The sequence below is a fragment of the Calidris pugnax genome, unplaced genomic scaffold, assembly GCF_001431845.1.
Source record: "Calidris pugnax isolate Ruff unplaced genomic scaffold, ASM143184v1 scaffold41, whole genome shotgun sequence".
Classification (NCBI taxonomy): domain Eukaryota; kingdom Metazoa; phylum Chordata; class Aves; order Charadriiformes; family Scolopacidae; genus Calidris; species Calidris pugnax.
Window position 1 is genome coordinate 28,652,827 of NW_015094509.1, and position 27,897 is coordinate 28,680,723.

The window sequence follows — 27,897 nt, forward strand, 5'->3', positions numbered from 1 at the left end:
AAAAAAAAAAAAAAAAAAAAAAAGAAAATAAAGTGCATTTAATATTTACAGCTCACTTTTTTTTTAGGTCTTCAGAAGAAGGTCTCCTGAGCACTAAGTCACCAAAGATATGGAAATCCATAAGCAAACTCCAAACTCAGTATCTTCCACACTCACTTTTCCTTTAGCATCTCCTGCCTTCTGCCCCAGGCTGCAAGGTATAAACTAATACGAGGATTGAGGGAAGTAGCTGCAATCTATCACCCTGACTGATACCAGCCCCAGGAAAGGTAGTTTATTGCAGGCGGTATGTTATCTTCAAAAATAGAAACTGTGCAAAGATTATGACAAAAACTTCCAGACTTCCTACACTTTGTTTGCAGCGCTATTAATTATTCACTCTGGATTTATTTCCACGAGGGTCATTTACCCAGAAAAATACAATGGAGAAATTAATTTTCTTTTTAGGAGTGTTCTGGGAAACCAAGCAATTAGAGCAATCTCAAGCTGTCATGTATTATCAATTGCCACTCAATTATTTTACTTAAATAAAATACTGATTGCAGAGTCTGATCTGCAGCTATCAACTAATTAATTTAGCTGCACTATTTATTCTTGAAAAATAAAAAAAAAAAAAGAAAATAATCTAACTTTACCTGAGTCACTATGTATCCTAGGTCTACCCAAGGCTCACACGCTCCCTAATGGTACAAACTGGGCAAAGGAACGATGCAACTCGAAGTTAAAAAAAATATATATAAATAAATTAAAAAATGCCTCTGTCCTATATTCCCCTACGGGTTTCAAAAACAAATGGCATGTTCTTTTTAGACTAGTCCAGATTTTGGCACTGTGGATATGCTGTTGACACTTACCTCGTATATTTTCAGTCAATAATGCAGGGTACTTAAAAGGCACAAATGCTGAGTAAAGGTATCTGAGGGACAATTAATTACACCTACAGCTAAAAGGCTTATTAAAAAAAAAAAAAAAAAAAAAAAAAAAAAAAAAAAAAAAGAAAAGGTTTGATGGCTCTCACCTCCTTTAAAAATCAAACTTGCTGGAGCTGGCTCTCCAAAACAACCCTCATGTGGTTTTAGCCACCATTCTCTGCATGAGAGAGCTTCTTTTTTAAAAGTAGCCATTATATCCAAAATGATTAATCTCATTGTTCAAGGATTTTTTCTTAATGTTTAATTTATACGTATCTGTCCTTAGCTACTACTTGGTAATTTGTTACTACCTTCAACCTTAATATTTTAAATTATTCTTTGCTTTTTTCAATGCTATTACACATCAAGTATTTCTACATAGTCATCATGGCTCAACTAATCACTGCTGCACTTTCTGAGCCTGCAGTTGGTAAATTCCTGTAATCTCTCTTCATAAATTATACTTAATACTTCTTCCTCATTTCTTTCCTTCTGGATCACCTCCAAATTTCTAATAGAAAAAGCAGGCCAAAAAACTCTCATTTCTCACCCACCTTCCTATCAGATAAAAGGTGCCAATGTCTAAGGCAGACACTAAAGACCCTGTGACAGTTCGCTTTACTTTCCAACTGTCTGTCTTCACTTTCCAGTTGAAAATTTCCCATTTCTGGTTAAAACTACACCTTTGCCTCACAATTCTTCCATTGCCGTCCTTCCCCAAGCCTGTAGCGCATCATGGGGTTGTTGTGACCCAAGTGCAAGACCTGGCCATTGGCCTTGTTGAACCTCAGACCATTGCCCTCGGCCCATGGATCCAACTTCTCCAGATCCCCCTGTAGAGCCTTCCTACCCTCAAGCAGATCAACGCTCCCACCCAACTTGGTGGGACTTGGTGCAAGTGAGGGTGCACTCCATCCCTTCATCCAGACTGCTGATATAGATATTAAACAGAACTGGCCCCAGTACTGAGCACTGGGGAACACCACTCATGACCCTCCACTCTCTGGGCCCAGCCATCCAGCCAATTTTTAACCCAGCAAAGTGCAGGCCTATCCAGGCCGTGAGCAGCCAGTTTCTCTGGGAGAATGCTGAAGGAAACCATACAAAAGGCCTTACTAAAGTCAAGGTCAACGAAATCCACAGCCTTTCCCTCATCCACTAAACAGGTCACTTTGTCACAGGACGAGATCATGATAGTCAAGAAGGACCTGCCATTCATGACCCCACCTTGACTGGGCTCGATCACCTGGTTGTCCTGCACATGCCACATGATGGCACTCAAGATGATCTGCTCCACAACCTTCCCTGGCACTGAGGTCAGGCTGACAGTCATGTGGTTTTCTAGATCCTCCTTCTGGAACAGGCTGTCCAGGGAGGCTGTGGAGTCCCTTTCTATGGAGATCTTCAAAACCTGCCTGGATGCAGTCCTGAGTGATGTGCTCTAGACAATCCTGCTTTAGCAGGGGAGTTGGACTAGATGATCTCTAGAGGTCCCTTCCAACTCTGACAATTCCATGATTCTGGCCCTTCTTGTAGATCGGTGCCATATTTGCTAACTTCCAGTCAACTGGGACCTCCCTGGTTAGCCAGGACTGCTGATAAACAACAGAAAGTGGCTTTGTGAGCATCTGTTGTTCCTTTTAGTGCCCAGCCTAGCCCAAACCATGACACCAGCACTCCACTTACACAAGTCATCCCTCCAGGTTCCCATTACTGCATTTACATCATAGTTTTCCAGCTGCACAATGGCTTCCAGCTCCACCTGTTTGTTGCTCATGCTCTGTGCATTGGAGCTCTTTCTTATGTATGCAGATTGCCAGTACAGTATTAGAGGGCCTCTGACACCCCAAATCCAGAAATCTTATGTCCATCTTGGATCACCACTGTGTATTCCAGTACTGTCCAGTAATTAAAATGACTGTTATGAATAACAAGCAGCTCACTCTCTGACCAAAGCAGCTATCATTCAAACAATTAATCATTCCTTTTACTTTGTCAGTTTTGCTTATGTGTCGTTGGCACATGGGGGAGATGCTCTCACAGAAAAAAAGTCTAGGTCATTTAAGTCTCTAAAGGAAAGAGCTACTATTTATGGAGCAGAGTTGGTGGATTACATGTTGATGTCTGCTGCACCTACTTCTACTGCTCAGGAAATTGCCCTGGGCTCCCTTCAGAGCCTACAGTGGGCTTGAGGAGCTTAGATGAAGGGTTAGGTATTTTCAAACTGTCTGGGACTCAAATACTAACGTGATTATTTTTTTTTTTGAGAAATTCATGGGTTCAAACTGCAACGGAAGACATGCATACAAAAAGTTAATGATTTGGGTAGTTGATCCTGTCTGATAGCCAAGAGATGGATTTGATGATGTTTAAACATCGCTCTTAACCACGCTTGTTTAATATTCAATGCAATCAATACAAACCCTCGAAGTCAGAGACAGACTATTTCACAAACTTCCTCTCAGCTCCAGTCGCTCAGCTGATTAAAGCACACACCTCTCCCCCAGCTCCTGCGCGTTAAGACAATTCCAGCAAATCTCTGCTCTGCTAAACACCCCTCTCTGCGAAAATAAAAGGCACGACTCAATAAGCTTTAACCAACTCATCGATAGCAACAGAGACATTTTCTGTCATTAAACAGCAACAGATAACAATCAGACAGCAGCGTCTTTAGCAGGGAACAATAGCATTTGCAGGCAGGGAATCCTTACAGCAGTGTGCCATCTATCAGCTGCCTGCAAAAACGAACCACAACCAACCCCTGTCCCAAGGGCTGCGTTTAGAAACCATCGAGCATGTCTGCAGTGACAGAGCAGCAACCCCTGTGCTCAGAAAACCACCCATCACCCAGCAGAGAATCAAGTTATCCTGCCTTCGGTCCCACCTGCATTGTCCCCCACAAGGAAACGCTAATTTAGAAGAATTTGGACTAATCTCTCCAGTTTATTCGAAAGTTGGAAGGATTTATATTCAGTCACGCTCGGGTTGTGCTCCCTGAATCCAGATCAGCTTTCAATAGATTGTTTTAAATTTATTTTAATCTACAAATGAGGCAGGGGAGGGTCTGGAATCGAATTGGGGATGGCTCAGCTGGTTCCCAGCAAGACACTTGAAGAGTGAAGCCCTGGGAAAGCTGGGTGGCTCTAGAGGGGTGGGATGAGAAGAGGAGGGATTGTTTTCAGACTGAAGGTACCTTGAAATGGCTACTGTTAAGACTGTAGCTAATTAATTTTTTTCCATTCAAGGTAAATTGGCAAAATGAATAATTTTCCAGCACAGAGGACTTCAAGCACTCTACCTATCATACCACCTATCACGATATGTCACAGAGTATGATACAGATACATACACATTTGACCTTTGATTAATACTAAGTAATATCCACATACTAATATCAGGCCCTGGTGAACAACACTGAAGAGCCACTGCAGCAGTTCAAACACTTCTGGAGAGAGGACACAGAGTCATTGGACTGGTTTTTGGCTGGTGACAACCCATAAGTTCTCCCTGCTTGATGATGATTTGGCATAAACTAATGGATTTGAGCTCTCTCTCCAGTCCTTACTGACCACTGGTCATCTCTCAGCAGAACCAAGGGGGCAACAATCAAACACAACTGCAGCATTTTCTTAGCTGCTAACAGGAGGAGACAACTTAGAACAAAAACAGAACAAAGCTTTAGTCTCCTTAAGCAAAACAAAAATAAAACATAAATTGCATTTGTTTGTTGTTGCCTAGATAGTTATAGATACTGACAGCAGACTCATTTATCTGATAAAATCTCTTACAGACACCCTTGCCCTGTAAGACCCAACCCATGCCCTCCTCAAGGCAGTTTGGCTCACCATTATTTTCCACCAGGAGGCTGGATGATCCCTTGGCTCTCACCAAGCACCAATGTGCTGTCCCACACACCAGAGATGTGATTCTCCACGTTCCCATACCTGAGCTGACTTCTGAAAACATCCACGATGTGCTCTGCTCCACTGCTTTCATCCTCCATCCTGACACCTTCCTCACCTGAACCTGGCAGAGCTTTGCTTACTTGCACCCATACCAGGTGTCTCTTGTGATGTGGTGATGAGAAGGGGGTAGAGACACCTTGCCCACTGCAGCTCCCCAGGTGCCAGAGGTCATGAAAGCACTCAGAAACCTTTGATTAGTGGGTGGGCATCTTTGCTGGCACATACAGTCCTTCAGCTCCTCTCCAGACCCTAAAAGATCCTTTCAATTTGGCCTCCCTCCACAAACAGCTACTGCCCAGCCACCCCCAGCTCAGCAGAAAATCAAACTTACATTCCTTCACAAATTTTGCCTCTGGAAGACCCCAAGTCATGCCTGTAGAGTGGCCCCCACCTTAGCAAAGCGTGCGCCATCACGAACAAGCTCCCCTTTCTCAGCATCATTACGCACTGCCACGTTTCGATTTATTGGACTCTCAAAATGGTTTATTACAGGAGAGTGTTTCTGCCCCGATTCCCACCCTCACACGTGCACTGAACCCTCACCTCTGTCGGAAGCCTCTTTGGGTTTAGTTTTGTATCTTTTTTGTTGTGGGGTTGGTTGTTTTTTTTTGTTTGGTTTTTTTTTTTGGTAACAGAAAATAGATTGCCATAAATTTTGCCCTTTCAAGTGTTTAGTGACAGAATGGAGCTGCCCTCAGTCACATCTGTTTATCCTGGTAAGCACATTTATAAAGTGATTTCCCATCCTCGTTATTCTGTCAATGGCATTTCACACTGTAGCTACTTTAATGTAGCATTTTATCACTTGTCCTGAGGGCTGCTGACAGCTGCCAATTTCAAGGCTTCATTCCGATCTTAATTTTCTTCTTTTCCTTTTTTTTTTTTTTTTTTTTTTTGCCCCCCCACCCCCACCTTTATTTCCAAAGGCTGTGGGGCTGTGGGAAGAAAGGGGAGTTAGATAAGTGCAACGAACTGTGATGATTTCCTCTCCCTTTTAACACAGAGACATTATAATCCCATAATGTGAAGTTGCATTACCAAGGAAAAGTTAAACTTGAGGAAAGTGCAGCTGCATTTCAGTTGGCTATTAGACTTTCCACTCTCTCCTGATAAATTCTCTATTAATGCCACTGGGTTTAAATCTCCCCGCTCCCTTGCTGTGCAGGAATTGGATTGTTCATCTCCCAGGGAAGGCACTTTGCATTCTTGCTTGCTGTGATCCTCCCGCCATCCAGAATTACCTAAATCAAACCAGAACAGGCTACATTCCAGCTCAAGCCACAGGAGAATGGGACTTTTACTCAAGGTATTATACACGCACGTTAGACCCTCTTGAGACACTTCCCTTCTTGCCATAAGACTTATATTTCATAGAATCACAGAATGATAGAATGGTTTGGGTTGGAAGGGACCTTAAAGATCATCCAGTTCCAAACCCCCTGCCATGGGCAGGGACACCTCCCACCAGACCAGGTTGCTCCAAGCCCCATCCAGCCTGGTCTTGAACCCCTCCAGGGATGGGGCAGCCACAGCTTCTCTGGGCAACCTGGACCAGTGTCTCACCACCCTCACAGTAAAGAGTAAGAATTTCTTCCTAGGAATTTCCATCCAAGAACACCACCACCATCATGAGGGAAGAACTGAATAATTGGTTTTCACTAAAAAAACGGGAAGACAAACCTGGTCCCATTGAAGCTGATAGCCATATTTCAATTAATTTCAGAAAGCTTCTTCCCACACTACCTCTTTTCCCCAAAATAGAACTGTCCAGACACAAGGTTGTTTTCCAGTGGCCACCAAGAGATTATTCATTGTTAGAACAGTAATGTTCTTGCAAGTAGCCAGCAAAAGCTGTAGAAGCCACAGGGTTAAACCCTTCACTGGGGCCAAATATATTTTTGTTGTTGTCTCAGACTGAGCTTTGCTCGTGCCTTAATGGTAACTCCTGGTTTGCTCAGAGAGACTTGTAAGGAGCAAGACAGAATCTCCACCGGGAGCTTTCATAAGACTTAGAAGATTATAAAAACTCAGTCCTTTGGGGAGGTGGGACCAGAGGATGCATCCAGGGTTGGTGTCAATGTGCTGCACACTACGACGCTGAGAGGCTGGACTTTGAACCATATAGTAGACATTATTCACCTAGACTGGCTTGGACAACCCGTCCCACAATGGTTCTACCAAAGCCAGGTGTGAGGACAAGACCACTTTTGTATACATTTCCCTCCTTGACACTCCACTGGGAAATTATATACAGGTCTCTCCTGTACATCTCCCAGCTTTTGGATTTCCATACGTTCTTCAGACGTGCAAGCGGACAGATTGATCTTTTATTTGCAGAAGTGAACTCTGCAAATCCTTGAGGTTTTGAGTTGTTTAGACACCAAAGCCACAGTAGGAAAATACATTTTGTCAGCTTTACAAATCTGAGCCTGATTCGAGATGCCGTTGCAAGGTCATACCAAAGGATGTGTTGTATTATTCTCCAACAAAGAACAAGATCTGGATTTCATCCTGAGAGGGGCCAGCCATTCTGTTACTCACATTTTCACTTAGCTCTCCTAAATTGTAAAAATAAATTTCTCCTAATCTGCAATCAACATTATATTCAATTATTGGGTTTTTTTCAATAGAATTGATTTTTTTTTTCCCTCTTTTACTGCTGGAACATACTGTCATGCTGCTGAAAGGGCAACTTGCCAGAATATTACTTAGATAACCCTGGCATGCCCAAATGGAAAGCTTTTCATTTGTTCAATTAAAAGTAAGCACCCAAATCAGGACATTGTTTTTCTTTAATTTCATTATCACAGACTGACAGCTTGTAAATGCCTTTACTCATGTAAAGGTCATCAGTCTATGATTATCAAGACAATACTATGCCTCTTCTCTCTAACTACAAAAGACCCATCATGACCAAGATGATGGGTTAAATCAAACAATGCTGTTATTTGCTTCTGGTCCAGGGGGGCTGGACCAGATGATGTCTGAAGGTCCCTTCTGACCCCTACCATTCTGTGATCCTGTGATTCTGTGATTAAAATACTATGCCACACTCTTAAGAGTAAGAAGAAAATGAATTGTTCTCTGAAAAACAAATACCTAAAGATGCAAGATCAAACTACAAAAGCTTCAGGTGACTGAAGCTTCTTAACTTACACCCAAAGTGAGAAGGTGATGGCGATGAGAGAAGCAGGGATGCAGCACTGACATTCAAAGAAAAAGCAAAAAAAACCCACAAAACCCAGTGTTTTCTCAAAACAGCCTGGTCAAGAAGAAAACCATAGGTATCAGTAATTACAGATGTGTATCTGAACTTGTGAGATAAACAGCATTTATAGTAAATAAAGAGAAACAGGCTGATCACAGGTCAGCTTATGGTAGAACAGATGCCTAAAAAAGTGGATGAACTATATCCTAAAAGTGTCTTCTCATCGATTATTTTGAGACCTTAAAGTCAGGCAGGAACTTCCACATCCTGGAAGCCTACGGCTCAGGAAGAGTTGCTCTGGGTGACAAGGAGTCCTAATGACCTGCAGTCACCAACAGTTGACTCTCTAACAAGAACATCCAATTTCTATTTAAGAACAACCCCCGTTGCTGATTACAAATAACTGAGCTTTACAAAAAGTCTTGGCTATTAGAATGATGAATAGAGTAATAGAGCCTTACATATCATGGTAAAATGGCTAAAACAGAACAAACAACAGAACACATGCAAGGGCTGTGACAGCCTGGTCCTTGTAAGGAAAATCACAGCCCAGTTGTCCCTTGCAATTCTTTAAACGAGTCAATAGCCCAGTGGAAATGAAAAAGAAACTGTAAAACAGTTGTTTTAATTCTTTTTCAGATTGTAAAGGTCTGAGATGTTGTAACACCTGAGTGTCTACAGAAGGTGACTACCATGGATTGAGGTGCAAAAATATGTGAAGTGCCAAAGCAGGTCAGGAGAAAGAAGGAGGAAAAGGAAAAAAAAAAAAACAACCTAAACCTAAAAGTAGGTCAGTTTTCATCATGACAAGAGGTTAACAGTCAGCTGCCTCCAGGCATTTTGCTGGATGACATGTTGCTAAATATCTTTATTAGTGCTCCAGGAAGGGGAATCAGTGGTGAAAGGGGGAAAAAATGAAATCTTGAAAAACAAGACCAAAAAATCCCAATCTGTCATCACAACGATTCTGCAAATTCCATGTTAACATGAGAGCTCTGTTCAGGTGCAGAAGACTTTAACCTTCGGTCACGACCCTTGGGGCAGAAATCTGATACAGACTTTTCAACAATCCCAGGACCACTTGGATGGTATCTGGAGGGTACGTAGGTGGAGGAGGCATAGCCATCCAAGCACACATGACACTACATGGGCCATAGGTCGAGCCACTGACTTTCTGGAGTCCTCTGCCAAAACTTTCAGCCTAGCCTTGAGACTGGAGGATGGAAAAACCTGCCAAGAAAAATTAAACATGCAGCTGAGTCAGTAACTGGCTGTCTAGTGAGAAGCAGGGTGTCTCCACACCCTGGGGAGGACCTGGCTAATCATAACCAGGTCTTGAAATACCTAAGAACTTGGCCAGGTCCAACAAGACTGAATTTGGGCAGCTCAGCATGGACCTAGAGGGACAGGCCAGCTGGATGGGAAAGCCAGATTGTGCCCAGAGTGCGATGCTCAATGTGTAGGACAGCAAGGGGACAGTTGTGTAGAAAAGATGGAATAATGAATAACACAGACCCAGTACACAAAAGATGTAGAAGTCAACCACTGGGGATAGTGTGTAGGGCAGAAATGGACTGTACTTCTGCAGTTGGGCTTGCCAAGGCTGGAAAGGGCTGTTATGAACATGGGAGAGACCTAAGCACTTTGACAAATATGACAGTGAGTGATGTTCAACACTGATGAATGCAAGAGTAAGAGGGGAAAACTGAAATGGCTCGTGCAGCTCACGCGACTCTCCGTTTGGCAGAGGAGCTCAGCAGACAGACTCGAGCCGCCCGAGGAAAACTGCTGCTCAATGCATTGATGCCTTCCAAAATAGCAAACAAGATATTAGGAAGCACAACGAAACGGGCAATAAATAACACATGGTTGCCAGTCTGGCACCACTTACCAGCTCCAGCCTCACTTAGATGGAAAGGACTAATTTCTCTCTGTGCTACTGCAACATGGTCAGTGAGAACCTTTGTTATAGCCAGGAACAACGTGGCAGAGGCAGGTGGCACCTTGGTTGCACTCCTGTCCCTGGATCTCAGAGGTGATTCTGCCCTTCTGCTCCGCCCTGGTGAGACCCCACCTGGAGTACTGCATCCAGCTCTGGAGTTCTCAACGTAAGAAGGACATGGACCTGTTGGAATGGGTCCAGAGGAGACCACAAAGATGATCCGAGGGCTGGAGCACCTCTGCTGTGAGGACAGGCTGAAAGAATTGGGGTTCTTCAGCTTGGAGAAGAGAAGGCTCTGGGGAGACCTTAGAGCCCCTTTTGGTAACTAAAGGGGGGCTATAGGAGAGATGGGGAGGGACTCTTGATCAGGGAGTGGAGTGACAGGATGAGGGGTAATGGTTTTAAACTGAAAGATGGGAGATTTAGGTTAGATACTAGGAAGAAATTCTTTCCTGTGAGGGTGTTGAGACACTGGCCCAGGTTGCCCAGAGAAGCTGTGGCTGCCCCATCCCTGGAGGTGTTCAAGGCCGGTGTGGACAGGGCTTTGAGCAACCTGGTCTGGTGGGAGGTGTCCCTGCCCATGGTAGGTTGTTTGGAACTCAATGATCTTTAAGGTCGCTTCCAACTCAAACCATTCTATGATTCTATGACAGTGTCCTGCCTGACTTAGTTTGAAGGTCACCAAGCATCAGAGAGCCTGCAGCACAAAGCCACCCCCTCAGCAACCCTGCCGCGACGCAGTGCCGTCCCCACGCCCACGGAGAAAACCCACTTGTGAAACAAAGCCCTGGCTTCTCACAGCTCTTCTATTGTGGCAGTCTTTTTGATGGCACACAACAATAGCTGCTCTAACACCACAGGCAGCGGGAGAAAAACATTAGCAAGAGGTATTAACATAACAGTGTTTTAACCCAAACCTCACCACGCACACACAGAGTGCTGCAAAATGAATGAATACCGCTGTTTCAGGGGGAATGGAGGGATAGAGAAGAGAAAAGAAAACTCAGACAGAGCTACACCTGCAGCCAAGAACGTTCTCCATGATATAATAACCGCATGCATCTCATGGGGATGCACTGGGGTGCCTTGGGGACATCAGAACTGTAAAAATGCATGATATGGTACTGTCTCCAATCAGGAGGTGATGATGCCACCATGATATTGGAGACAACCATCTTGTCCCTCAGCCTGACCCTGAACTCCTCTGTGTTGCACAGCTTCCAGCCCCCAAATCCTTCTTGGGCTGCCTTCTGCCTGCAGCAAGGACTGTGGTCCCATGAGGTTCAGGCTGGATATTAGGAAAAATTTTTTCACTGAAAGGGTTATCAGACATTGGAATGGGCTGCCCAGGGAGGTGGTTGAGGCACCATCCCTGGAGGTGTTCAAAAGACGGGTTGATGTAGTGCTGGGAGGTATGGGTTAGTGATGATGCTCCTTGTTTGTTGTGTGGGTGTCTATTTTTGTCAGTTAGGTTGACGGTTGGACAAGATGATCTTTAAGGTCCCTTCCAACCCAGAAGAAGATTCTATGATTCTATGAGGTCTTCCCAGGGCACAGCAGGAAGGAGCAAGAAAGATGTTCCATCTGAGGGGTTTTCTCTCCCAGCAAAGGGCCAGGGTAAAGTACCAGTGTCACAGTCGTGGGACTGGGACAGCAGGGAAGGACTGCTACCCCCTGATACAGGGAGATAACACCATTCCTTGCGGGAGGGACAAGGAGAGAAACATGTTGGAAGAGACTCTAGCGTGCCAGGATCTGTCTGGGTGCGGTTGTAAAATACCCTGCACTTCTGCAAAAAGCACCCAGGGGAGAGGAAAGCTGTGCATGAAGGAAACACTGTTCACACTTTTCATTGGAGGTGTTTGAAAGTCATTCCAAAGGAGACACCAGCTCTTTGAAATCAGCATTGTAGCCAATTGATCTATACCAATTTCCAACAGCTGGGCATCTATCCTCTAAGCAAATTAACTCACCAAATTCCTAAAGCGTGTTTGAGGGAAGAACACCTATATTTAAAACCCACTGATTTATTTCCTTGGGTCTCTTTCCTACGAGGTGACATCTCAGAAGAAGTAATAACCGTTCTACTGTGGGCCAAATAAAAGGAAGGAAGTCCCTCTAAATCTTAATAGGCGAGTTGTAAAATGTTGTGACATTCAGGAGCACCTGAAAGACTCAAGACTGAAAGACACGGAGTCTTTAATCCTTAGGCAGGGAGATGGGTGACTGGTAGAGAAATGCACGGCCAGTTCCCTGTTTGCATTTAAAGCTCTTTATTCCCTGGCTCAGCAGTTCCGCCGTGGCATTTATTTTTAATGCTTTATTTTGGCAATTTGACTTTCTAATGGCAACACCTGAAGTCACCTTCCTTAACCCTTCGTAGTGATATAAATGAGAGAGAACAACAGAGGAAACAACTGAAGGAACACGGCTTATCCCTGTCAGAACTCAGTAGGAGATAACTCCCTCTTAAGCCATCAGCACCAATGTGCAAAGGTGCAGGATCTCCTTTTATTTCCTCCAGATACACCCAGGGTGGGAGGACATAATCCCCAAAGTCCCTGCATCACAATCCTGAGATTCATATTTATAAGCATGAGCTGAAATCAGAGAGGCAGAGAAGTCACGGGGGTTAATTTTTTTCTCCTCTTTTTATCGTTCATCTGCAGTTAGCAAGGAACAAAGAGGAAGGAGAGAAATGCCTCCTGCAAGAACTGAAATGCTCCAGGGAGTTAATCTTTAGGGCTATTTTAAACGGGAAAGCCAAATATAGGGACAATGTGAAGGGAGTGACTTTTGGGTCCTGGCTGCTGGCAGCACCTGCTAATCAAATCCGGCTGAAGAGCTGAGATTTGCATGGCAGTGTGTTTACAGGGACTGTAAAAATGAGACTAAATGTGACATTCTGCTGAATCACTGCAGATCTAGACATCCTTCACTTTGCCTCCTTGCTGGCCTCCCACCCTCCCTTCGATATTGCTCCCCGCTGCCCTCGCCCCATGCAAAAAATATCAATAGCAAAGAGGCACTTCTGCTCCCATTTGAGTTTTGTTGAGAAAGAGCCAAATCCCTAAAAAACCACAGGGATGGAGACTCTCCAGGAGCTGTTGTTGTGTGTGTTTTGAGCCATGGGGAGAGCATATGGATTACTTCATGCAACCCCCTCCTTCTGCAATGGTCAGGTACAGCCAATTTCCTGGCTGAGACCAAGCCACCAAATTAGAATCATAGAATCATTGAGGTTGGAAGAGACCCTTGGGATCATCGAGTCCAACCATCTCCCCTACTCTACAAAGTCCTCCCCTACACCATGTCCCTCAGTACCGCATCTAAACGTCCCTTAAACACATCCAGGGATGGTGACTCAACCACCTCCTTGGGCAGCTCATTCGAATGCCTGACCACTCTTTCTGTGAAAAATTCCTTCCTAATGTTCAGTCTTAATTTCATGCTTGACAAACCAAAGCTTTACCAAGGCACTTTGGTTCACCAGGAACCTGGTCAGCACTGAGGACGGAGAAGCTGAACAGATTCATAATTCCTCAAAACCTCTGAATTTAGGACCAATCCCTAAAACCAGGCTGGCAAAGAGACAGTAACTGCTGTTGCTGTCACTGTCACTGAGGAAATGGCCTCGGGTTGCACCAGGGAAAAGTTCAGATTGGATATTAGGGAAAATTTTTACACTGACAGGGTTATTAAGCATTGGCAGGGGCTGCCCAGGGAAGGGGTTGAGGCACCATCCCTGGAGTATTCAAAAGACGGGTTGACATAGTGACATGGTTTAGTGATGTTGGTTTTTTATCAGTTAGGTTGATGGTTGGACTAGATGATCTGAAAGGTCCTTTCCAACCTTGACAGTTCTATGATTCTATGATTCTTTCCTCAAAAACTTGTCCTGTACATTAAGATGAGTCTTTTCTTATGTGAGAAAATAACAGTCTTCTTCCTAGAGAGAGTTCAAGAGCTCCCAGCACTGTATAAGATTTAAAGTTGTTCTTCCTTATCACTGAAGATATTTTGGGATATCTTTTCCAGGGGAGAAAAGTGGCCGCCAAGAAACTTGACAGGAGCAAAATGCTCCTGTGAGTACACGTGCTTTCAACACAGACCCCTTTTGTGAACGCAGCCAGCAGCCAAACCACCAATCATAAAATCAGCACATGCTAATTGAAGCCTCCAGGGCTGTACCTGCATTCCCCATGGACATCTGTCTGTCAGTCCAGTCCCACCACGCTCAGAAGATATTACTCATCTTTTAAAAGCTTAACAGCACATGGTCTGACAGAGCTGACACTCCCCTAAGCTTTCCCCCAGGTGGTTTTTTTTTGTGTACAAGCCTCGGAGCAGCTCTTTTCCTCCCTGCCCTCCCTCTTATGGCCTCATCTTCATATCTCCAGATTTTTCAGGGGGCAAGAAGTTATCTCTCTCTTTGACAGCACAATCTGCTACGTGCCCTCGGAGAGACGGGCTGCTCTTTAGCTCCTCGTGATAAAGTCATGATATCACGGGCGAAACTTCAGAGCACAGCAAGCTCCACCTGTTGGGCAGATCTGCCTTTTGGTTACAAATGATGATTAGCATTTTCCTGGAGCTCCATCCGAGCCGGAGAGATGACAGCGCGTTTCGTGAGCAGGAGCACGTTCCATCTGCCTAGCAATTCAAATAAGGGAGCGGGGGGGAGAGAAATTAAAAGCTAAATACGCCAGATCTTGTGTTTGGATCTCTCATCTCAGCGTGCTCTGAAGGGAATTCAGTGTGGAAGCACAGAACAAGCAGCGTTTTAATCCTGGCACCGATACCCGACTTTTTCCCGGGTCTTAGACAAGGCATTTACATTTCTATGGAGCTCCACTGGCAGGGAAACAATTCACAAAGTCTCAGTTTCCCCAGCTGTGAAATGGGGACAGGAGCACGGTAGGAAACCCACAGCAGCTTTCATCCCTGGTGTGCCGCGTGGGCAGGGACTGACAAGGAAAGACAGGACTCGGGGCTTGTCCTCCAAAAATCACCAGCACCGAAGGCTGGGTTAAAGGCAAGAAGATGTTTATGGCTGTGGCAGCACTGCCTGCTAGAGGTATGTGGAAAGAAGGAAGACTTAGACATTCAGGAGAATGCTTACAGTGATGCAGAAAAGTCCTTTCAGTCCCTGGTAGCTCAGTAGAAGGTGTTGAGAGTAATATTATAACAAAACAGCTGGTTGCGTTTTGATCTTTGACCCAAAATCCTTCCATCTCTTCTCTTTCAACAGTGATCCTTCACCCTTAAATGAGAAGATAATTCAACTCTGTTCTTTACATCAGCAAGAGGCTACATTTTCAAAAAAAAAAAAAGATGGGTTTTTTGATTCTCACACGAGCAAATGGATGTTTTTAAGCATTAGTTTCCAGTTCCCTTCCTAAATAAAACAAGTAAACTTTCGCTACGTGCTTCACCCCGCCACATCAACATTCCCCTCGCTGCTGGAGAAGGCAGATGTGAATCCTGCTGAAAACATGACCCTGGTTGTAAGTGCTTTAACCCTCTGCATCAAAGTAGTCCCCTCCTTCGCTCATAATGAACTTCCAGTATGTGTTGAAAATACAGAGGGGAGCACACTGCATCAACCCCGGTGCTTGTACGGCTGCTACATCTCCAGGAAGGGAAGGAATATTTAAAATCTCTTGTGCTTTGGTGTTCGAGGTTTAGCTTTTCAGGCTATTCCATGTGCTTGTACAAGTTTTATGAGACTAGCAACACCCTGCTGAGCACTAGAAATGTTTTTGTGGGGCCTTGACTTATGCAGGCTTCTCAGCTAGCTTTTATGCTCTCCATTCTTTGCCTCGTTTCTCTACTTGATTAACGAATTAATAAACACAGTAGGAAAGCAACGATTCCAACATACTCTGTTGGGATCTATTCCTCAAAAAGGAATACTGCTCAGGAAAAAAAAAAAGTCCTTAAAGATGTGCTCAAAAAGGCTGCATCTATTTGGGCTAATTCAGCAAGGCTCCGGGGAAACCTTATAGCCCCTTCCAGTAGCTAAAAGGGCCCTATGGGAGAGATGTGGAGGGACCCTTTATCACGGAGTGGAGAGGTAGGATGAGGGGGAATGGTTTTAAATTGAAAGAGGGGAGATTTAGATTAGATCTCAGGAAGAAATTCTTTACTGTGAGGGGGATGAGACACTGGAACAGGTTGCCCAGAGAAGCTGTGGCTGCCCCATCCCTGGAGGGGTTCAAGACCAGGCTGGATGGGGCTTTGAGCAACCTGGTCTGGTGGGAGGTGTCCCTGCCCAGGGCAGGGGGGTTGGAACTTGATGATCTTTTAAGGTCCCTTCCAACCCAAACCATTCTATGATTCTATAAGTTCAATAGTGGTAACACCATATTAGTGCTCTGTTGACTCTTCATTAATGTACTTCTTCCTTTATTGAGGGTTCATGGTGCTGATGGTGACTTCTGGTGAGCTTGGTGTATGGGAGTGTGATTTTGTGTCAGGTCAAAGTACAGATAGAGCACGTTCATGCTGGTTTGTGAAGGACTCTTAAGAGATGCTTGCAGGACCATGGGGGAGAAGGCTGCACAAGAGGCACAGAATCCATTACAACCAAGAGCAGGCAAAAGGGGCAAAAATTTAAAGAATTTACATAACACTTTAGGAAAGAAGGACAATGTGGCAGTGTTTCAGTGTCCTTGGGAAGTACACAGAGATCCACCATCAACAAACATCAGCTCAGCAGAAAACAATTTCTAGTCTTGCATTCAGGACACCCACCAGAGCCTAATCTAACCCTATTCACCCCTCCTTTGACTACAAACAGACCCTAAGCAACAGTTTATGCAGAAATTCCTGCACTTAAGATATCTACATCTGGTCAGGCGAATTCCACCACGGGGCACCCACCATTCTCTCTCCACAGCCACATTTTCAGATATTTCTTTAATGTTCTACAGAACAGACAACTCTGCACGACCAGCAAAGGGCAGCTCCAACAGCTACTCGTAAGGTCAGCATTGTTATCCACACTAATAGCAAACACCTCAGTGCAGACTCAGGACCAGCCAGAGCACATGGACACATTGTCCATGTGATGTCCACAGAGTAACCCCACTGATGGGACACAGACCCACTGGGGACCGGGTCACTTCAGAGGACTACCCTTCCAGGGAGGTGCAGACTCAGGCATGGATGATGTCCCACACACCAGCCTTTGCTGACTTCTACCCATCCACCTGATGGAGAAAAGGATGCTGACATCCTAATATCCTAACTGTTCTCCCAAATAAATGACAAATGTGGCATGAAAGGGGAAGAAAAGCATTAACCCCTGCCCGTGGTGGCAATAAATGGAAGAGGAGGAGGACTGCGAATGACTTGGGACCTCACACAGGCTGAGGAAATGGAGATGTCTTGGCTTTAGATTGAAGCAAGATTTGTACGTGAACTTTTGGTAGCCCTCAGTGGTGCAGTCAGAGGAGATGGAGAGATAATGGGATCACAGGATCACAGGATAATTAAGGTTTTTAGGGGCCACAGGAGAGCCCTAGTCCAGACTCTCACTCACAGCAGGACCAACTATAAGGTCAGGCGAGGTTGCTCAGGGGGTCTAGCTAAAAATTTGCATCGAAAAAAACCTACACTAAAAAAATTACATTAAAATGTACATTTCCTTTATAACATCTAGGTGAGTCCTAACAGTCTTTTGTCCTCAAGTGTGCTGTCTGGTGGCCTCATATGAAGCAGGAACAGGAGACTTCAATGCAGGGAAGGAAACGACAACCAGAGGAGATACATTGGATAGATAGACAGATGGTGAACAGGGTGGTGAGAAAATACAGTTTTATAATACCTTCTCTGACAAAGGAACAATTAAAAGTATTAAAGAATACCTGGAAATGATGAGCCTGCATAATGCAGAGGGCATAAACTAATACTGTCTTTTGCATCAGCCTCTAAAAATTGACATCCACTGTTAACACTGTGATTTTCAGTCTAATTTCTGCGAGGATATGTGAGAATATTACTGTCAAGGCTAATTTATAAAGAATCGGGGACGTTTTGGTGAATAGGAGGGAACATGAACCAGTCTTGCTGAGAAATGTGGGTTTCAATCACCTTCTCAGTGACTTCTCCCCTTATTATCTCCATAGGGTCTTTTCTCTACACTTGGTTCACCCTCCTGTCTCCTGAGCTGTTCAGGGGGGGCTGACTCCCTCTCCAAAAAGTGAGGTCTCAATGGGATGCTCCTGGGCTTTGCCACATGAACTTTTACTGGTTCATGACATGAGACTGACCTGGTGTTCTTCTCTCCTTCTGGATTGGGGAAAATTTTGTTTTCCCTACCAAAAAGAAACAAAAAAAGCAAGCAGGGCACTCAATCCAGGAAGGCAAGAAGTCAAATCTGCATTAATAGCTCTTGAGAGCCCTGTTAAGGGATCTTGTCTGGTTGATGGGCTATTGATCTTCATTGTTATTAATTAGCACCAGGGAACCGGAGAGTGAACTGCTCTAACCTAAGTAATAGGTGAGAGTGGTAATTCCCCTCTGGGGCAGCAAATCGTATCCACAAAAATAGCTCTATCGATGAGGCATCTGATGGTTGTACTCTCTGTGCTAAAAGAAACAGGAGCAAGATATTACCTTTATTGAGACAGTGATTGTCTGGCAAAAAAAAAAAAAAATAAAATAGGCAAAAGTGCAGTAAATGAAGGAGGAAAGTAACACATTGAAAGTAACACATCCTTTTAACAAAGGAAATACTAACACTTAAGCAAGAAGACTTGCAGAAGCCAAACAATATTTCATCACACACACTAGAGATGTCTCTCCAGCTCTCTACCTTATCAATGTACATTGACAGTCAATATAGGAGTCTTTAACTCAGCTCAATTTCTGTGGAGATATATATATATATATGCAGATGTGTCTGCCTAAAATTCTGATTATTAGCAAATAAAGCGCATCAGCACTATTTTCCCCTTCTGCAGAGGAAATACTTCACTTTTAGTAGGTGCTAAAGTCCATACCTATTCAGCAAAGCTCTTAAGATATACGTAAGTGATTTGCTGAATCGAGGCTTTCATCACTTGCTCCTTCATGCAAATTCACTGAAAGGAAAAGTGCATGAAGGGTTTAGGGCAAGACTCTCTGACACTCACAGTCTTTGGATAAGGCACTGGGAATCCAAGTCAAAAAAGGAAAATTATCTCTAGCACGCAGTGAAAACCTCTCCAATTTAGTTAAAAGCACTTCACCACACACAGCATCGTCGTAAGGTTACACCTGAGACATAAGAAATGTCTAGGGCTAAAAATAAACGTTATGTATTCCTGAATCCTCTGTCTTGCAGAGTGAGATCCTAGGTCAGACACATATCCTCAATGAAATACTGATTCCAAAAATAGACAAGCTCTAATAATTTCTGTGAGGAGGAGAAGAAGAAATACAGTTTTAGCCAGCCAGTGAGAAAAAGTTTGGACTTTTGCAAGTAATCCTAGCAAAAATGATGTGCGAGCAGAAAGGAGATGAGGAGAGAATGTTCACAATGTATTGCCTGGTGGTATTTCTTCTCTTGCCTCTGGGTCTGGGTGTATGGGCTTTATGGGTCAGATGGATGTATAGCAATGTACTTACAACAGCAGCATTCAGTAAACAGTGGCCATGGAAAGAGAAGAAAATCCAGCAAGAACTTTCCGTGGGTCCTTGTGATTTTTGGATGTTTGATCTTTGAGCTTGCAACTACCATCTATAACTGTTCTCCAGGTTGGTACTGAGTTGTCTATACTATACTCAGTGGACTGCAGCAGGGAAAGGATCCCAACTCTTCAGCCATTTGGTATGGACTGCTTGAATGCCATACTGTTTGAGGCCAGCAGAACTGACTAACTAAGCTCACACCGCAGGGAACTTCACTTGGATATTAGGAAGAATCTCTTCACCAAAAGGGTTGTCAAGATTGGAACAGGCTGTCCAGGAAAGTGGTTGAGTCACCATCCCTGGAGATATTTAGAAGACTCTTAGGGACATGGTTTAGTGGTGGACTTGGCAGTGTTAGGTTAATGGTGGGACTCAATGATCTTAAGGGTCTTTTCCAACCTAATGAATCCATGGTTCTATTCTGTGATTCTAAAACTGCCTTTCTCATAGAAGCCAAAACATTTCACTGAATTTTCACTGAATTTCACTGAATTTTAGAGTTGGAAGGGACCATAGAGATCATCTAATCCAACTCCCCTGCTGAAGCAGGATTGCCTAGAGCTAGAGCATGTTACTCAGGAGCATCCAGGCGGGTCTTGAAAATCTCCAAAGAAGGGGACTCCACACCCTCCCTGGGCAGCCTGTTCCAGGGCTCTGGCACCCTCACCGTGAAGAAGTTTCTCCTCATATTTGAGTGGAACCTCTTCTGTTCCAACTTGTGCCTGTTGCCCCTCGTCCTCTCACTGGGAACCACTGAAAAGAGTCTGGCTCCATCCTCCTTCAAACGTCCCTTGAGATACTTGTAAGCATTGATAAGGTCTCCTCTCAGCCTTCTCTTCTCCAGACTAATGTGTCCATTTGAATGGACACAGCTTACACAGACTTGCTCCACAACAAAACCTGGAAGTTAACTAGGACTTGTTCAATGGGGATGCGTGAGAAAGAATCATCTGGAGTGAAAAAGTGAGTCCAAATGACACTGAGAACATCGAAACAGCACTAGCTCATTCAGGGCAGAGCCTCTGAAACTCCAATTAATAAAAGTTCTCAGCGCTGACTGGCACGACACTGGCAGTTTGAAGGCAACATGCTAAGGATGAGATTGCCTATGAAAGGTTTTGATGTGAAGGCAAGGAATTGAGGTTTGGAGCAAATGCATAAGTTGTGGAGGCCACAGGGGGACCGAGAGGGGAGACGTGGGCAAATCAATATGCAATGAAAACGGTCACGGCATGAGTCTGCTGGGATAGACTGCTTTTTGTTCTCAATACTTGCTAAGGCTTCTCCACATTTTCAAAGAGGCCAGCTGTTATTTCCACATATCCCTTATTTTGCCCTCAGGCTTGCATGGTTTCCCACAAAATTTAGCCTTAATTCACCGTACTCCTCCTCTTCCCTAAACGTCAGTCAAGACGAAAGGAAATTTTTTGTCATCAAGTCATCAGATCAATAGGGCTACAGCTGAACAAGGACGTGGGAGGTGGCTGTTCTCAGGCACTGAAACTGCAGGTTTACACTCCACTGCATCCACACCATTAACTCCCCTTGCCCTCCAAACGGGATGGCTGCACCAAAACCGCTTATGGAGAACATGTTAATTCTCAAACTGTGTCAATATTTGGGCAAGAACTGGCTAATCTGGGTCAAAAGTGGGCCGGGATACACTCTAATAATTTAGCAGTGCAATGAGTCAGTTCTAGTGTCCTTGGTACTGTTTAATTTACTAGCATATAAATTATCTAGAAATCTTTCCATCAGCACTTGTAACCTCCGAATCGGATCCATGGGGCTTTTTACACATTTCTTCTGTTCCGCTTTGGTGAAGCACCAAGATCCCATGTACGGTCTGCTGCTGCAGGGGAAAGGAACTAACAAATGGGAAATAATTGAAAATAGAGCACTGAAGTGATTCAAAAGCAAGGGAGACTGACTCGTGAAGAGGAGGATAACTGTTAGCATTTGAGGAGTTTAAAAGCCAAAGGGGAAGAAGAATTATTTGCAGGGTCCAGTAGAGCTCCACTAGGTGTGAAGAGCCGAGAATGAGAAAGGGATCTTTAGCAAGAACAGAGGGAAGCATTTCATCAACACTGAAGGCTGCTGGACCGTGAAATAGTCTCCTGAAATAAATGGTGGCAGTCCTACAGCTGGGGTCATTTTAAATTAGACCGGCCAAAATACTTGAGCGGATCCTTGAGGGAACAACTCAATACCCAGTCCCGGGGATGGCCATGTCAACCTCGCCGGCGGCTCTGCCGCTCATGATAATTAGGCACCACCAGGCTGCCACAAAATGAGGTGCTGTTTGACACTCGGGTGGCCCCAGATCTTCCACGTACGGTGCTTGCCATGATATTGAGTTATTTATACATCACTCCGAGTCGAAAAGTCTGTGTGAAGAGGCAGGCAGAGCCCTGGAACGTCAAACCCCTGGACTATTGAAGCTGATGAAAGAGATAAAATAGCTTGCATTAAACCTTCTAAACTGCTAGCATCAGTGAGAGATTTTACTGAAAACACCCCTCAGCAAGAAATGATACATGGTAATGAGTGAACAAGGAACACGTTTGAACTAACAAACACACTCTGACAGACTCTGTGGGGCTTTTTTTTTTTGTTGTTGTTGTTTGTTTTATTTTCATCGTGTTTCATTTTCTGTCTGCTTACAAACGCTTGACTGACAGGCGTGGAGGCTGGCATCTATCACTTCTCTTCAAAACAGATAAGGAAGGAACATCAACATTTTTCAACACCGACCCGGAGGGAACAACCTTTCCTAAAAAGAAAAGCATTTCCCTCGTACCTGTTGCCATAGCCTTTCCAACTCTCCTTCTCTCTCACCAAGAGAAGAATCGACTGAAACAAAGCTCTGTTGTTTTGTTTTGCTTTCTTCAGGACATCCTCAATTGATGATGAGAACCTGGATCAAGGCATTCTCATCATAGACTTGCCCCAAGTTGGCAAAGCATCACCAGACAGCATCGGCTCTTGTGCTCCGGTGACCACATACTACTGGGGAAAACTGTCCACCTTCTCACATTGGCCAAGTTAACGTCTGGGTTCCATGTTTAAATGCAAAAAGAAATGCAAACCTGTGGAAATAGTCCAGGGGAGGTATTTCCCAGAGCAGGGGAGGATCCTTCTTGTTATTTACTGTGTCTTCTGGCCAAAATGAGGAAGGAACTTGTTAAACGACTTATTCTCCCTCATCCCAAGATGTAGGATGATGTTTTTGGCCTCGTTGTGTAGGTAAGTGGCTTAAGACCAGTGTGATCAGTGCCCAGGGCACAGAAGGAGTTCATGGCAGAGTTAACAGTTGAACTAATTTTCCCAAATGCTTTCCTAGCACCCTTCCACTGGGGGGCTCTCCATGGCTGCACAGGTATCTACAAGGGATGGTCTCCAGTTTGCAATGTTCCTTGTATTCCTCTGGTCTGAATGACTGACTTCCTGGCTCTGAAGTTGGTATCTGCAATTATCTGTGTAAATCTGGGTATCTGCTGGTTTTCAGGGCTGAGAGATGATATGGTTAGTCCCGATTAAGCCAGGTTTGGTGGCTAAACAACATGGGCAGCTGCCCATCTCCATGAACTGAGCTCTTATTGCTGTTGCTCCTCCTGTGGAAGTGGGGGGAAAAAATGGTGTAGGGAGGTTGGGATAGGTGAAGTGTCCCTTGCTATTTCAGGGACAACCGTTCCCAATACCAGGAGCAAGCCCTGCTCTCCAAATCTTCCCTTTCCCTTAATTCTGTCTCTTCCACTGTTCATGGCAGAAGAATTCTCACTGCTGTGTTAGCATCCTGGGAGTGGGATGGGAGACTATAGTAAGAAAGGAATGAGGGTTGCAGAGGAGATGGGATGACCTGGTGATGACTCCAAGGAAACAGTGGTGAGGTCTGGGAAGGGTTTGTCTCATCTTCCTTCCTCATCACTTCTGGAGAAGCTGTCTGCATGGAGAGGATCACTGGAGACTTTCTGAATCAATATGGCATTTAGCATCTCTTTTTTATAGGTCCTTCCAGTCACCAGATTAAATTCTGAAGTTCCCCATTCAAAGGTTAGCCGTTTGTTCTCCAAGTTTTATCTCCTACTGTTTTTCACATGACCACAGGTGCCAATGAAAGGCACGGGATGCTAAATTATATATATTTGCTATGACAGAGCTTGTGCCAGCACTGAGCACTGACAATGCACATTACAGTTCAGCTCATGTATTTCTGATGGCACATTTTACAGTGCTATATATAAAGTTGTTATGGCATCTATTATTCACTGCCAATACAGTTCAAGTTAAAATAGGTTTTATGTAACAGTTCAAAGCAATATTTTAAGAAATAACACTTGTGTCAAGGCTGCGGTGTCCTACCAGATTTTGACATTTCCAAGCAATAAAGATCTTTATCCAAAATGTAAGGTTTTGGCGAGACATCATCTCCCTTGCAGACTTCTCTATTTTTAATCTGCAAGCAATAGCAAAGGACGCACATTTAAATAAAATGAACAGCCACCTGAACTTTTGACATGGCTGTTATCTTTCTAGGTGGAAACTGTGAACACTGAAAAGTGCCTCAAGGGACACCCATGACAGAGAACAATGTCCCATTAACCTGAACCTCTGAAGAGATTCTGGAGATGTGGAAAACAACCAAGTGGGGAAGAGTCACTGGAACATTAAGAAGATGTCTATTATAAGCACAATTTTATATCTGTTTTTCAGGACACAAGAGGGGAAGAGAATTTATTTCCTCATTTCTTTAGCAATGAAAAAGGGTTTATATCTGTTCTTTCCAAAAGGCCAAATTCAATGTCTCTTTAAAAAAAAAGAAAAAGTCCATTAATGGTACCAGCACCATGAGCATCTCTAAACTTGTGTGCTCATCAGTGTGGCCCAGAAGATATGATGTCCTAGCAGTGCTCTGTGACCTCTTCTGTACTTGCTTAAGGTATATATGTTTCTGGTACTAGTAATGAGGAAAAGTAAAAATCCCAGAAAGACCAATCTACTTGCATAAGAGATGTTTTGCACGGCTTTGTTCTTCATTCTGGTCCCCAAAGAGTAAGAGAGAACAAGTGCTATACATCAATTTGGCAATAAATTTAGTTTATTAGCTGTGCCTGACAGTCAGGAATAATGTTTCCTTTTAACCTTCTTACTGGTTTTGAAAACATATTGGAAAAAAGCTGTAAGGGTGACTATGAGCTCAGTGAGTCCCTTCTCTGTATACCCACAACTTCTAATGAAATCAGGGAAGTTTTAATCTGCAAGACGAGTCCTTTCACAAGAAATAAGTTCATGTGGGCCAACAAACAGGAAAAAACAAAACTCGGTGAAAATTATTTAGAAGCACCATCTGCTTATTCAAACACAGCTGGGGGGAAGTATGACACAGTCCAAAAATCCATTTCATTTTCATTATATTTCTTTCAAAATAGGTGTTAAATAAAATACTATTGACCCAAAATGTTTTCCTCCTGAGGAGAAGTGTTTAAGCTACATTTGACATCATGCTTGAGGAATGCATTACGGGATGAACATGGATCTTGGACAGCAAAGCAAAATGGATGTACTTATGACAGTAGCCAGCAGGTCAAGGGAGGTGATTCTGCCCCTCTACTCTGCTCTGGTGAGACCCCACCTGCAGTGCTGTGTCCAGCTCTGGGGACTCCAACATAAGAAGGACATGGACCTGTTGGAGTGGGTCCAGAGGAGGCCACAAAGATGATCAGAGGACTGGAGCCCCTCTGCTGTGAGGACAGGTTGAGAGAGTTGGGGTTGCTCAGCCTGGAGAAGAGAAGGCTCTGGGGAGACCTTATTACAGCCTTTCAGTACTTACAGGGGGCTTATATGAAAGATGTGGAAAGACTTTCTAATAGTTCTTATAGTGATAGGACAAGGGGTGATGGCTTTAAATTAAAGGAGGGTGGGTTCAGACTAGATATTAGAAGAAATTTTTTACAATGAGGGTGGTGAGACACTGGCCCAGGTTTCCCAGAGAGGTGGTAGATGTCCCACCCTGAAGGTGTTCAAAGTAAGGCTGGACCTGATCTAGTTGAAGATGTCCCTATTCATTGCATGGGAGGTTGGACCAGATGACCTCTAAAGGTCCCTTCCAACCCAAACTATTCTATGATTCTATGACTGATTCCATGATTCTATGTTGGAGATGGGTTAAAAAACAGGTAAAAAGAAACTACACACCTTCTTAGGAAGCATGAGGCTGAACAACACTAACTGCATAAGCTGAATAAATTATTCAGAGGTAAATTCATACGAGGCAGAAAGGTACACAGGATCTACCAAATCAATAGATATGAAACCTGCAAAATACATGAGTGTTGCATTAATTTAGAAGTTATTCAGGGCTCGGACTGGATTCCCTTAACACCCTGAGAGGTCCACAGGGCCCAGTGTGGCCCCATATAGAGCTGTCAGCTTGTGGCACAGAAATTAAATTTAACCAGCAAAATAAGGATCTCTCTAAGCAGACATGGCCATAGCTCTTGATTTTTCAAAGTCGTCAGAGAGGTTCCAAAGAATGTTTATCAACATGACGATAGGCACTTTACAGTTATAATTATAAATATATATATATTTTTATATATATATATATATATATATATTTAGCTTGAGGCTGGCTTGGGGGTTTGTTATTCATCACTGCCTAATGAGCAAACACTTAAAGTTTGGGTTTTTTTCTGGTGAGGATGGAGGGAAATATAAAGACAGAAAGAAAAAGGCAGTGACTATATTTCAAACAAAAGGATCACAGCAATATCATTTGTGTCCACAACGGCGTTCCAGCAATACCTTTGCATCCGCCTTCCTTGAACATCAAAGTGTAGGAACACCCCAAAACATGCAACAAATTTCCCTAGAGTTTGACCTGGTGGATGCAAAGAGATTCCTCAAATATGAAAGGCCAATTCATGCCCAAGGGTGCTCAGAGTGAGAATATCCTTTAACAATTCCATCCCTAGTAACGCACACAAGTCAGCGAAGCTCAATCATCTCTATTCAGCAAACCACAACAGAAATTAGACAGACACTAACCTTGACCCACTCCTATAAAACTATCAAAATTTCTTACTTAGAGTGTGGAATCATCTGTAGCTATTGCTGTTTGCACACAGAGGTCAACGCCTCAAAGCACCAGCCCACAAGCAGGAACGTTTGTCCCCTTTTTGTACTGTTAACTCAATCACAATCCCTGCTACACCGCAACCTAAATCTATTCTGATAAAATTAGCTCAATCCAATTAAGGGACAAAGTATAGTCCTTAATTAAATGTTTTCTGATTATTCTGAAGTTGCTGTTGTGTTTTTTTTTTTTTGGTTCATCTTGAGTTTAGGTCTGTAAAAGCATACAAATTAGAAAGATTTAAAATGCTCTGCGTTTACTCATTTATTGCTTAAATTTGAGTAGCAAGAGTTTCCCAAAAGCATAAAAAGGTAAGTATAAAAAGAAAAAAATGTGGGATGTTCAACTCATTCAGACCTCTTGTTCCCTTTTTTCATATTTTATTTATAGCATTTATTAAAAAAAGGGGAATAAAAATAGTGTGACTTCTTTTAACTATATTACGAACATCCAAATACTTTAATAAAGGAAAAATATTGAATTATTTGAAAAAGTTAACAAGTTATTTCCTTTTGTCTACCTATTATTCTCTCTAATGGTAAAGCTGAATATTTTCTGCCTGTGACAAATTCCATTTTCAAGTCTGCAATGCACAAAGAAAGTTGTTTTGCTGCAGGAAGAAGCTCAATTAAACTACCTCACCGCGAACTCGGTTATGGAAGACACACTGAGAAAAAAACCCTGAGAAACATTAATCCTTGAATATTAATTAATTCTTGTCATTTTCATTACAGATCGTGTGGATTCCTAATTCTCCACGACACTGATTTCCATTTTCAGGACCATCTGATAGTGTCTCCCATGTTGAGCAGGTGCACACAAGGGATCTGCCCTTCCATGATGGGAGGTTACTGACCTCGATCTGCTGAATGGCCTCCTCCCTCTGACGGATGGCCTCCAGGTCCTCTTCTGTGATTTCTGAGAGCAAGGCTTGATCCTGGCTCTGGCTCTGCCACGTGCCATCTCCCCCGTTAAAGATCTTCTCATCATCAGGTAGGTCCGAGAAGGGAGTCCTAGGGCTCTGCTGAGATGGGAGAATGGAAAGAAAGCAAAGGAGG

At 43.7% G+C, this 27,897-nt stretch overlaps 1 protein-coding gene across 6 annotated transcripts in view; it reads right to left on the reverse strand.

Moving 5' to 3' along the window:
- TSNARE1 (t-SNARE domain containing 1) overlaps positions 1-27,897 on the reverse strand; it is a 474,970-nt gene that overhangs the window by 188,208 nt on the left and 258,865 nt on the right. For 4 of the 6 annotated variants that reach the window (XM_014965240.1, XM_014965239.1, XM_014965243.1 and 1 more), the window contains one exon: positions 27,696-27,863. In XM_014965240.1, the coding sequence (XP_014820726.1) occupies positions 27,696-27,863 (168 nt within the window). The remainder of the gene's footprint in view (positions 1-27,695; positions 27,864-27,897) is intronic. The other 2 variants (XM_014965242.1, XM_014965244.1) reach the window with 1 other exon arrangement.